Here is a 12,686-nt window from a genome sequence, read left to right on the forward strand (position 1 = left end):
GAAGAGATGCTACAGAGGCACCGACGCCCCTCCCTTTGGCCATCAGACACTGAGGAAATTGACCCCAGGGAATTGGGATTACTCCAGGAGTCTCACGCTGGGAGAAGGAAAAGGCTAGTTCTCTTATGCCTGCCAGAGGGGAGCTTGCCTCCCAACAAAGATTTCACACAGTTCTGACTACTTGTCAGACCACCTTGCAGGAGAGCCCAGAGCCCAGAGCCCAGATAATGATGGATCACTGTTGGACAGATCCGCACCTTAGCCAGGATTGCTTCGTTACTCAAACCTCATGCCCTCTACTTAAACCTATGTGAGGACCCCTGTGGGGTCACTGTATCTGTGTTCCTCTTCCCAGTGTGCAGATTGCGTCTCCTTTCTGCTTTCATCCTCACTGTCTAATTGGTCTACTGAGGACAAGTGCTGGACCTTGGGTGGCGGGCACTGTCAAGGCCCCAGCTCTGACCCCAATGGCTCTGGTCACAGGTATTGTGCCACCATCAAGCTAAGAGGCACAAGGAGGACTGCAGAGGCCAGGGCACAAGGGAGGCAGGGTGGCCCTTCTGAGAGACTCCTGCTGGTTTCAAGGGACTTGGGCACCTGCTAGGGAACTATATGGGTAGTGAGGTGCCACCACTGGGACCTCCTTGGGGGTACCTCAGCCTCTCTGGTTCTAGTGACCAGTGGCCAGAGCAATGATGGCTAAAAGAGACCCTTATTGGGTACCCAGTTCCCTTTCAGTTCAGGACAGATGGTGCCCTCCTGTACCACTCATGGCTCTTGGGGTATAGAGATATGTCAAGAGCTTTTGTCTCTAGGGGCAGAGGTGGGCACAGTGGCACAGGTCACTGTGTGGAGGGCGGGGGAGGCAGGAGCTAGATGTGAGACCTCTCTATTGGAACCACTGAAGAGGGGCTTTATTTGGCCCTACCCATGGATATATGGAATCATCTAACCCAGGCCTACCCAGATCTTAAGGACTGCTCTTAACAGAACCTGGGCTGATCCACGGACCAAGCATCATCCTCAGATGTGGGTGTGGTGGTAGGGAGGTAGGAACAGCATGGCTGGGAGGGCAGGTTCTTCCTGGACCAGGAGTCGAATGGGGACTTCACTGACAAGAAGGAGGCCGAGGGCCTTGAGAGACACATCCTGAACTCACCAAGAGCTCGCCTCCCCCGCCCCGCCCCCGAGCTTGGGGACAGAACCTGCTGGATGTTGTCAGAGGCAACTGGCACCCACCTCCCTGCTCTGGTGTCCGGCACCTGTCACACTTCCTCCTCAGCCCATGTCATGGAGAGAGATGAGGTAAGGAGAGAGGAAGATGTATTGCAAAGGTCTTGCTGGGCAGCACCTCCTGCCAGGCCCCTCCCTGTGGACCGCCCCCTCTCTTCACTAGGACTGGCTTCAGAGGTCTTTCGAGCATGCCCATGTGAATGATGGGGTATAGGGATGACCCGCACTGCCTAGCCAGCACCTCATGTGAAGGATGATTGGATGGGGGCTACATCAGTACCAGATTCCTGGGCTAACCAATGGGCTGCTCTGCGTGCAGCTTTTCCATTGAGTCTGTTGTGCCAGTGTTTTGAAGTTTATTTCTTGGGCTGAGAGGGCTCAGTTTTGGAGCTGGACCATTTCAAAACAGAATGAAAGGGCTGCCTATCACGTCTTGCTGGGAAGAGCTTATCAAGCAAGAAAGCCATCAAGTTTTTAAAGATGTGTTTAAAGTGACCAAATGATCGCTTCCCCGTTGACTCTTTCGGGAGGTAACTCTGACGGCTAAGACTGTGGTTTTCTTTCCTCAGGTCCGGTCTGGCTGGGCTTCTTACTTCCTGGGTCAGCGTAGAGGGCTGGTGTGCCCAGCTTTCCTTCTGTCGGTGCTGGCTTCTCACCCTGGTGTAACCTACGGCCTGTGTCACTTCTGATCTCAGGTCAGCTGTTAGGAAGGTATTTAGAAGCTGTGCAAGGAGACACACACCTGTATCCCCAGTACTTGGGAGGCTGAGGCAGGAGGATCAGGAGTTCAAGGCCAGTTTCAGCTACACAGCAAATCTGGGGCCAGTGGGGTCCCCATGAGACCTTGTTAGCAAAAAAACAAACCCCAAACAACAGAAACCAAAGGCTCCCTGGGGTGTGTGACCTGCTCTTTCTCTATCGCTTCCCTTTGCCGGCCCCTTTGTGAAGTGCACTTGTGCGTGCAAGAGAAAGTCTCAGTTTCAATGCTGAAGCAACACTTTGGTGGCCATGCAGATGCAGACACCCAATATATATAAAACAGAGGTTTTGGGCCCTCACTCAAAGTCCACCTGTGGCTTCAAGGTCCCAACAGCAGGGTCCCATTGAATCTGCAAGTCCCCTGAGTGTGCCCACAGCAGCCCACAGTGTGCCTGGTTCCAGCTCTGGCAGCTGGAGGGAGGTCTGGAAACAGGCTGGCTGAGTTCCCCTGTCCAACCTAACCCCCCAGCCTACCAATGCTTTCTGGACTCTAGGACCCGAAGTGGCAGGCCTGTGCCCCCGAATCTCCCACAGGGCTGTCCCTCAAGGTTTTATTGCTTCTTGCCTACCCTAGGGATTGCTCAGTGCCCCTGTCCTCCCTGCCATCCCAAGGGTTTCTCACTGTCCACGCCCTCAGCGCTGCTCACAGTATATCTATGCCACTTCTGGAGCCATTTAGACAAGCATGGGGCCCCATGCCAGGCCTGGCCATGGAAAGGAGCAAGCCGGCATTTCCTTGGGTCCATTTATATGCACTTAGATCACTTCCCCTGCATGGAAGTCACCCATGTCCCCATGATGGGGGTCCTGAGGGCTTTGTCTCAGGTCTATTGTATGCACCTAGCTCACTACAGTGTTGAGGTTGGAGTGTGGCTAGGGAGGTCACCCATGTCCCCATGATGGGGGTCCTGAGGAAGAAGAGGGACACACACCACACAGGAGCTTGGGGCGCCTGGCCTAACTTTGCCCTGGTGCTTTATGGGTAAACTGACATCAGGGGAAGAATCCCTCTGCAGAAGGAGGCTTTTCTCTGCATATGTCCACTATTGAGACCACCAAGAAAAAGGATGCCATCCATGCTTTTTGTAAAGAGCAATATAAATATATTTCCATATAGATAAAATACAATAAATAGGTGTTGGTCATGATGCACACATCAGGGCTGCACAGCAGGGGTGGTTGAGAGAGCTGGGACCCTAGAGGCTGCCAGGGCCCCTGTGTGTGAGGTAAAATGTGATAGTGACTGTCCCTTTAGGGCAGAATTCCTGCAAGACACAGGCTGGAAGCACCAAAATTGGGTGGCGGCCCTGGGCCTCAGCCTGAAGGATCCCAGGGTCACCTGAAATATGGCCACCAGTCACCAGGACTGTGGCTCTGGTATAGCCACCAGCTGGGGGAGGGGGGAAGAGCCAGCTCCAAGAGGGTAGAGAGGTTACAGCCATTTACACCTGCCCCAGGACCAGAGAGGGCTGGGTGGGCCCTGCCTTCCGCTCATGCGCAGCTGCTGGGGGAGGCAGCGGGGTCGGGGTAACTTCAGTCGGTCTTCAGCTTCAGCACCCTGGAGAGGGGCTCTTTGGCGCTGGAGTAGATGAGGTAAGAGCCCGCAGTGGTGTTAAAGGCTTCCCAGTCCCGGCAGCCAAAGGTGGGGAGCTTGTGTACCGCCACGAAGCCCTCATATCCTTGCCACCTGTGGGAGGGATAGTCAGCTTGGTCCCCTCGCACTGGCGCAGGGGACATGCTCCCAGGGTTAAGAGAGAAACTGAGGCCCAGGAGAGAATCTGCCCCATCCAAGATCCCAAAGCTCCCTGACGTCTACCCAGGAGCCTGTTTCAGGCACCTGAAGTATTTGAGAGTGTGCAGTCAGGAGTGTTGGCTGTTTGTGTCTCAGTCCTCAGAAACAGGCTCACTCCAGGCACAGTGCGCTCTGCCATCAGCCTTGACAACTACGGTCTTTAAAAAGGACATATTCCCCATAGGGTGGCTTCATGGCCACAGGACAGAGTCCCTGAGCAGCCAACTTCTAGGTCAAAGGGCACCAGTGGCCTTGTCAAGATTTATTTTGTCAAAAGGTGTTGGTCCTCAAAACCAGCAGGTGAAGGTAGACCATGCCACCCTATGAGGACTAGCCATGCCAACCTGGGCTTGTATGTAGGTGCTGGGGATTAAACTCGGGTCCTTATTCAGCAAGCACTTTACTGACTGAGACATCTCCCAAGTCTTTTCAATATTATTTTCCAAAAGTTTCTGGGCAACCGTTCCTCAGCATACATTATACTTTTTTTCTTTTTGTTTCTTTTATTTTATGTGTATGAGTGTTTTGCTCGTGTGTGTGTGTGTGTGTGTGTGTGTGTGTGTGTGTGTGTGTGTGTATGGGCATCATGTGCATACTTGACACCCACAGAGGCCAGAAGAAGGTGTTGGTCCCCTGGGATTGGAGTTATGACTGGTTGTGAGTCATCATGTGTGTGTTGAAAACCAGCTTAGGTCCTCTGGAAGGGCAGTGAGTACTTTTAACCATCAAGCCATCTCTCCAGCTTCCCCTTCAACAGACCTCTTAAAAATCACTTTATTGTATTCAAAAGACTACAGCAATGAATCTGAAAGTCTAAGCAAAGCCATAACTTGTCTCATAAACTACAGGTGACCGAAGCATTTCAGGACACCTGAAGAAGTAGGTAGGTGTGGGGGAGGTGCTCATAAAAAGGTCTGAGACCCAGAAGCAAATTTAATGCAATGACATAAATCGACACGCTATTATTTAAACTGGCCACAGGAGCAGAGAGAAGCCGCATTGTGTCCTTATAAAGTTATAGACTTCGGGGTGTCACAGGCAAACTTCACTTCCTATATAAATCAGAGTCTGAGCCTCAGTTGGAATCTAGGAGGATGAAGAATTCCAAGTTGGCCTCAGCCACTCAGCTCAGAACAAATCTCTCATCACACTAGCAGATTAACATCTCCTGCTACAAGTGCAATGGACACCTAAGGAAATCAGGAACTAGGCAGGCCACTCAGCATGACATTCAGATCAAAGCCAGGGGCAGAACTGTGGGCCACCACTGCCGCTGTCCAAGAGAGTTCTGGAACTTTGAGCTACTTAGGCAACTAAGTAAGCAATAGAAGACTTGTCAGGCAAGGGCGCCACTACTTTTGTGGCCAAGACAGCATGGCTAGGGCCCCTGAGACTCCTCCCAAGAGAAGGCTTTGGAGATAGTAAAACAGTCTGGATAGGTAACTAGACACAAAAGCTTCTGCCAGTGGAAACAACACCTCACTCATGCTCAAACACTCAAAAAGAAACTTCTAGAAAAAAAATGCAAGGATATTGTCACACTGTAAGAGGAAAACTGGACTTAGCATGCCCATCTGTGCATCTTTATCTGTCAGCCACTATCTGAGGGATGTGGCCCGATGGGGAGCCCTCTAGAAGGTGCAGCTCAGCATCAGCATCCCTGCCCTGGCCAGGCCCAGGAAAAGACACCCTCGGCCTAATGGTCTCAACTTGCTCTGAACCAGTGGTCACCTGTGAGGGGAGGGGAGTCCCACACTCTGAACCCTGAGGTGGGAGGGGGAACGTCAGTCCTCAGCAGTCCTTACCTGTAAATAATACTGTTCACTGAGAAGGTGTTTCCATCAAAGGAGTTCGCAACCACCAGGAAGTGATCTTCTCCCACAGAGAAGAACTCCCAGTCCAGGGCACTGAGGAGACAGGGAGCCAGGTGAGGACACCAGCGCCTTTGCAGGGCCGATGTTTTCCCATGTCAACACCTTTGCAGGTCCGATGCTGGCCCCATGTTGGACTCTGCCCAGGCCTTCTCTCCTAAGTTACATCTCACTCACTCTGTAACTTCTTCCTCTCTTTTGTCTTTAAGATTTATTTTTAAGTATGTTGTGGAATATTTAACTATATAATTATATATTATAGTTATATATATGTATATATATATAACTATATATATATAAATATATAAGATGTGTTACATTTGTTTCTGCTGCATTTTTAATGATGTAAAGATGTGTTACATTTGGTTTTGCTGCATTTGTTTAATTATGAAAATATGTGTTGCTGTTTCACCTTGCCTGCCTAAGGCACCTGATTGGCCTAATAAAGAGCTGAACGGCCAATAGCTAGGCAGGAGAGTGATAGGTGGGGCTGGCAGGCAGAGAGAATAAGTAGGAGGAGAAATCTAGGCTTGGAAGAATGAGAGAAGAGGAAGAGAGGATAAGGGAGAGAGAAAGGGAGACATCTAGCCAGCCAGCTGCCAGACAGGATGAAGCAGGAAAAGTAGGACGTATTTACAGAAAGAGAAGGAAGGTAAAAAGCCCCGAAGCAAAACACAGATGAAGAGAAACAGGTTAAGTTATAAGACCTAGCAAGAAAAGAGCTAAGCTAAGGCCAAGCATTCAAAACTAATAAGTCTCTGTGTCATGATTTGGGAGCTGGTTGGTAGCCCAAAAGAGAAAGTCTGGTGTGTGTGTGTGTGTGTGTGTGTGTGTGTGTGTGTGTGTGTGTGTGTGCATGTGCATGCATGCAAGCACAATGCCCACGGAGGCCAGAAGAGGGCATCCGATCCCCTGGAGCTGGGGGACCTGGAAACTGAATTCAAGTCCTCCGGGAGAGCAGCAGGCTCCCTAACCATCAGGCTGCCGCTTCAGCTCCCCTGCAGCTGATTTCTAATCACAGTTCCTTTTCACACTTGTTTTCTTCCAAATTCCCTTCCGAAAGGCCTGGTGGGTGCTTTATTCTAAAACTCCTTCTCAGCAGATACCCAGTTCCAGATGTGGGGGCCTGGTGCGGAAATGTGACTCCCTCCAGGGTCCACCGGGCCCAGAGGCCACGGGCAGCTCAGGTGGGAGTGGTTCTGGGTTGAGCGGGGCATTACTGTTTCCTCTTTTTTGTTCTTTGTCTCGGGAGTTCTTTTTGAATTAAAAAAAAAAAAAAAGGCATTTTCAAAAGTAAACATTGTGGGTACCCGTCAATCAAAAGATTGGGCCTGAGCAGAAGGTCCCTCCTCCCTTACCTGCCTATAGCGCAGCCGCCTGTTTCTGGAGCAACCCTGGCTATGGCCTGTGTGCTGTGTGCTGCCTGCCGCTGATCCTCTTGCACTTACAACTGTGCATCCCCACAGACACGTAGTGCCTGTGTGTCCTGTGATGTCACAGAGGCCAGCCTCACCTTTCTACGTGACTGTCGGCCTTAGAGTTTTTCTTTGAATTTAGAGTCTAAATTCACTCAGTGTTCTCTCTCTCAGGCTGAGGAGTGCCTGGCACTCAGGAGGGGCTGTGAATCTCTCCACAGCTCTTAAAGAATGAAAAAACCCTGTGAGAGCTCCTGTTGCATCCTGGGTTGGTAAGCACCCTGGAGCCTAGACCAGTGGTTCTCAACCTTCCTAATGCTGTGACCCTTTAATAGAGTTCCTCACGTTGTGGTGACCCCCAACCATGGAATTATCTTTGTTGCAACTTCATAACTGTAATTTTGCTGCTATTACGAATCTTAATATAAAAATCTTATATACAGGATATTTGATGTGTGACCCCCACAAAGGGGTCATGACCCACAGGTTGAGAATCCTAGCCTGGAGCTCAGCCATCTGGCTTTGTTGTGTGGACCATGCAGCTGCATTTTACTTGGAGATAGAGTCCTTCCAGAGGAACTCTATGTGGGTGGGGACAGCTCTGCCTTCTCAATGCTGACTTGGTGGCCCTGCAGAGCAGGTGGGGCAGGATCTGGCAGTGCATGGTGGGAGAGGACACCTGCCTGAGCTCAAGAACCCCCCTGATGCTCACCCTTTATCACCCAGACGGACCATTTCTCCTTGTGGGGGTGCTGGGCCTTCTCTTAGTGAACTCACATCTCTAGGCCTTGCTTGTAAGAAGAAACCAGCTACATACACAGGGCCAGCCATGGGGATGGGTCTCATTTATCATGACCACCTGCTCTGGCCAGGCATCCTGGGAGGAAGTCGGGGATGGCCTGGCCAGTCTTCCAGGGCCGCCCACCCACAGACTCACTCTGCCCTTCCAACCACCTGGTTGGTACCTGCAGGTGGGGATGTCCTGGAACTTGACAAAGGTCTGAGCTGTGACATTCAGCTCGTAGATGACGGAGCTGATGACATAGGAATCATTCTGCGCCTGCATCTGCACGTCATAGCTGTGACTGTTTGCCACCGCAAGGAAGATCCTCTCGCCAATGTGGAAGACCTCCCAGTCTGCAGCGCCGAAGGTCTGGAGTGAATGAAGAGCCGTGTATGAGGGTGAGGCCAGGGAGGGTGGCTTCAGCTGCCATGCCACTGATGTCCACTGCCACCTGTCCCACTGAGGCCACCCGGCTGCCATCCTTTCACCAGAGCCCCAAACAGAGTTCCTCTGCCTGTTTGCTCCAGAGGTCACTCAGCCCCACGAAGTGTGAGGTGGTAGGGGAAATGGAGCCTTTGCCACAGACCTGAAGCTGTGCAGGTCCATTTGTATGAAGGGCCTACCAAAAAGAAGTGCGTGGGGGGTGGTGCACAGGGAAGGAGAGGGAGGCCCTGATCAAGGGGGGACATTCCCAGGAAAGCTGAAGCAATGGCAGACAGGGCCCTAGCAGGCATGTGACTGTTGAGGAAGACAGCAGGACAGGGGACCAGAGGGTGGGAAGGAACATGCTAGCCCACGTGGGAGTCTGTGGCTGATGGACAGTGCTCTACCAGGCTCCAGGAAACCCAAGCCACAGCCAGGGGCTCTGGAGTCAGCCTTAGCATCTGCTTACATCCATGCCTTAGATATGCCATATCTGTCAAAGTGTACAAAGTGAGGGAGGAGCTGCTGGAGGGGAGGGAGCTGCTGTGTGGGGGTAAGGGGAGAGCTCCGGAGTGTGGCAGATCCAGGAGGCGGAGCCTATGGCAGCAGGAGGAGCTAGGACCAGGAGCCACAGTCCATCAGAGTGCTCCGGCTGCCACTGTGGGGGGCAGCAACAGAAAGGGCGCCCAGGAGTGAGAAAAGGCTGGGGGAGCAGACTTCAGGGAGACTTCCCGGAACTAAAAACAGAGCTTAGATACAGCAAAGCAAAGGCTAGAACCAAACTTCCAGAGGCCAATGGGACCACCAGATAATTGTTAGAACCTCAACTCCCCTCAGAGGGAGAAAACAGCATCTGTGGCTGCTACAAGCAATCACCATGTCTACTACCCAATAACACATGCCCTATGGGGACAGGGGTGAACCCTGCGTTTGGGTAACAGCTGACCCTGCTGGAATGTTAGTTAGATGATGCCACTCATTCCCCTATGTCTTGAGATGACATGTGCCAGATTCTGTTGGGGTCCCCCTGGAAGGATGGGGACCTGAGCCCAGGGCAGGGATGTTCAGGCCACACAGCCAGGAGGAGCCCACACAGCTCTCCAGCAGGCTGCTCCTCTGAAGACACAGGCAGGCTATCCTGGGGCTGTCCCAGGTTGTCCTAGCTGGGGACAGAGTGAGCCATGCTGTGGATTGTGCTCCAGATAGGCCAGTAGCAAACTTCCTGGCTTCAGCTGATGTCTAGGAGCCTCCTGCTCGAGGAACATCTTGCACAGCCAGTGTGGGCAATGGCTCTGGAACTTCCAGGTAGGGGTGTGTGTGTGTGTGTTCATATGTGCAAGTGTATGTATACATGTAAGCACATGTATGTGAAGGCCAAAGTCAACCTCAGGTATTATTACCCAGGACTCATTTGCTTTGCTTTTTTGAGAGAGGGTCTCTGTGTGGGACCTGGGGCTCATTGATTCAGCTATCAGCAGTGAACTCCAGGGATCACTTGTCTCTGCCTCCCCAGAATGTAGATTACAAGCACATGCCACTGCACACCTAACTTTTATGGGGGTTGCAGGGTCTGAATGGCAGGGAAGCACTTTATCTGGTAAGCCATCTTTACACCTGCCCTCAGCGGAGGTCAGTTAACTACTTGTCTGCACGCAACCAAGAGCCCCTGGTCCCTTGCAGTCCATGGCCTGTCTGGCCACCCTGCTGGAGGCTTAGGAAAAAAAAAAAAACCCGGCTCCGAGCCGAATATAACATCATTCTCTCCATGGGCAGCAGAGGGCGCCAGTACCCACTGAGCCCAGCCGGGTAGTGGGCAAGAACGGTGGCCTAAGAGGCAGGGGGAGGTCAAGTGAGGAATAAGGCTCTAGAGGACAAGGGGTTCAGGAATCCTGGGGTCACAAAGTCCTGGGTGGGGCCAGAGGCTGCCTGAGGCTTTCTAGATCAGCATTCCTTCTCCTCACAGGCATGTCTATAAGTTGGGATCAGTCCAGGGCCACTCCACAGAGAGACCCTCAGGCCTGCAGGACCTTCAGGCTGCCAGACCCCCAACCCAAGCACAGTGTGGCACAGGCAGTCCCCTGACCATCACGGCATTTGCTTCTACTGCTGAGAAAAAAATCGTCACTGTCAGCCGCATGAGGACACTTGTGGACACATACACACTCACAGGCATACTGGTGCACTATCATGTCCACAGCATATGTCTACATGTGCATGCACAGGAATGTGTTTGTGCACACACACAGAAACATGTCCACACACATCTAGAAGATGTTTATGCACACCTGTGAGTGTGTGAATGTATGTGCTCATAGGTATAAACATATGTGTGTATACCTGTGTGTACACTCACCTACAAGCATGTGTCTGAACATGTGCACATATGTGTACAGGCAGGTGCCTGCAGGCACACACCTATGTGCTCACACAGTACACTTCTTCCTCAGATCACCAGGACTTTCTTTCAGCTTTGAGCTGCTTGCTCTCTGCTCACCTGTACTGACCGGGCCTGAGGGGATTGGCACAGGAAACCCTGGTTAGTGGCCGTTCTATGCCACCCAGGGTGGCTGGAGGCCCAGAGCAAGCTCTCCGGGGACTGTGTAACTTCCTGCTGGTGTCAGAAGGTGTCACCTCCCTGCTGGGGCCAGGCCAGGTGCTGAGCATCAGTGAGCACCTGTCCTCCTGCCCCTCAGGAGCCCCGAGCAGGGGTGGAGCCTCCCATTAGGACCTGTAAGGGGCTGCCCAGGACTTTGGGAGTCCAGGAGAGAGGCAGAAGTGTAGGAGAGGTAAGGGGGCCAGTGGGTGAGAAGACAGGAAAGGGTCTTGGGGCGGCAAAGATAGCAGGACACCCACAGAGCATGTGGGGAGCAGGGGGAAGAAGGAAGGAGGGGTTGGGGGACATGGAGAAAGCTTTTGAGCATGAAGAAGGTGACAGCCAGAAGCCTTGACACCCATAGGAACTAGGAAGGTACATGAGAGGTGAGCATGGCATCATGGGATATGTGAGGCTCACCCCAATGGGCGGGGGCTGGGACAGGATCTTCAGTCACCTCTTGGAGAACCCGCTGCATCCCTAGGGCGTGAGAGACACAAGGCCTGCTGTGTGCCCTGGCATTTGGGGCTCAGGGGCAGCTCAGCTCGAGCCCCTATCCTCTCTGAGCCCAGGCAGGACCAAGGTGCTGACTCAGCAGATGTGGGTGCACTGCCCCTCACCTAAGTTTCAGGTACTTGAGGAAGGATACTCCATTCTCCATGTACCCCACACAATAGTTGGGACATAATCCTATAAAAATATTATTCATTTTTTTAAAATCTGAAATTCACCTTGTTCCTGGGTAAGGTCAGGCACAGACTGGACTGGTAGAGACCTGCAGGGACCCTGCTTGACTCAAGCTCTGAGTCCTTAGCTGGCCAGGTGGCTGGATTGCAGCTGACTAGTCACTGGCTGGCTAGATTCCCAGGTCTGACTGCCAGAAGCCCCTCCTGGGGAAGCCCACACTGCCCCCTCTGCAAGCCCCTCCCACTCAGAGGTGAGAGGGCAGCTGCAGGCTACGTCATAGGCTGTGGCTTAGGTTGCTTCTGTATTCCCAGAACGTCAGGGAATGAAGAACCCCACCATCAGACCATTTCACCCAAGTCCACCTAACACAAGAGCTCAGGTGACCAGATACCCTCTGGGATGGGAGGCCTTCCCTCTCTCCCCGGGGAATTCCCCCAGAGAGCCGCCTGCTGTCCAGGCATTGGGTGTGTGCCACAGGAGTACCTTGGCAGGATAATGGCACTTCCAGGAGCTGCTGCCAGGAGCACCTGGCATCCCACAACTCCCATTAGGGTGGGTAGGCACTCAGCCATCAGTGGATTAGTTGCTGGACAAAAGAGCCTCTGGGCCTGGCTTTGATGGGGAAAGAATGAGGATGCCTCTGTGGTCCAGGAGTGCCAGGAGAGGAGGGAAGGCCAATGCATGGCCAGGGCTCCCCTAGCTGCTTGGGGAGGACAGTCAATCAGTGGTCCTGGGGGTACTGACCCCTCACTGTGGGCAGTCAGCTCAGGCAGGCACCCAAGGCTACAGGAAGATGCCCTCCTGAGATCCCTGAGCACAGCACATTGCCCGGCCAATTCCTAGTGTCCCACCCCCACCCCCAGCCCCACCCCCCGTGTTCTTGCCTGACCACAGAGGTAACCTCCAAATCTGGTGCCTTTCCAACCTGCAAGGGCCACAGCCAGTTTCTGTCTCAGTGAATGCAGAAGTCACAGGCGTGTTGAGGTGTTTACGTAGCCCAGAGCAGCATCTCCTGAAGGCTGTCCAGGTACTGCTTACCTCTGAGGGATGCTCTCACACCAGACTTACTTCACAGACAAGGAAACCAAGGCAGAGAGGCACACTTGTGGCCAGGCCTCAGGGGTGTCCA

General features: G+C 52.8%; 1 protein-coding gene across 1 annotated transcript in view; it reads right to left on the reverse strand.

Annotated features, from left to right (window-relative positions):
• Positions 1–3,525: 3,525 nt before the first annotated feature.
• Tspear (thrombospondin type laminin G domain and EAR repeats) overlaps positions 3,526–12,686 on the reverse strand; it is a 67,560-nt gene continuing 58,399 nt past the window's right edge. The window contains exons 10-12 of the mRNA XM_052744480.1: positions 8,036–8,223; positions 5,590–5,691; positions 3,526–3,679 (exon numbers count right to left, since the gene is read on the reverse strand). Of these exons, the coding sequence (XP_052600440.1) occupies positions 3,526–3,679; positions 5,590–5,691; positions 8,036–8,223 (444 nt within the window). The remainder of the gene's footprint in view (positions 3,680–5,589; positions 5,692–8,035; positions 8,224–12,686) is intronic.

Source organism: Peromyscus californicus, unplaced genomic scaffold, assembly GCF_007827085.1.
Source record: "Peromyscus californicus insignis strain IS unplaced genomic scaffold, ASM782708v3 Scaffold_19__1_contigs__length_69161282, whole genome shotgun sequence".
NCBI lineage: Eukaryota > Metazoa > Chordata > Mammalia > Rodentia > Cricetidae > Peromyscus > Peromyscus californicus.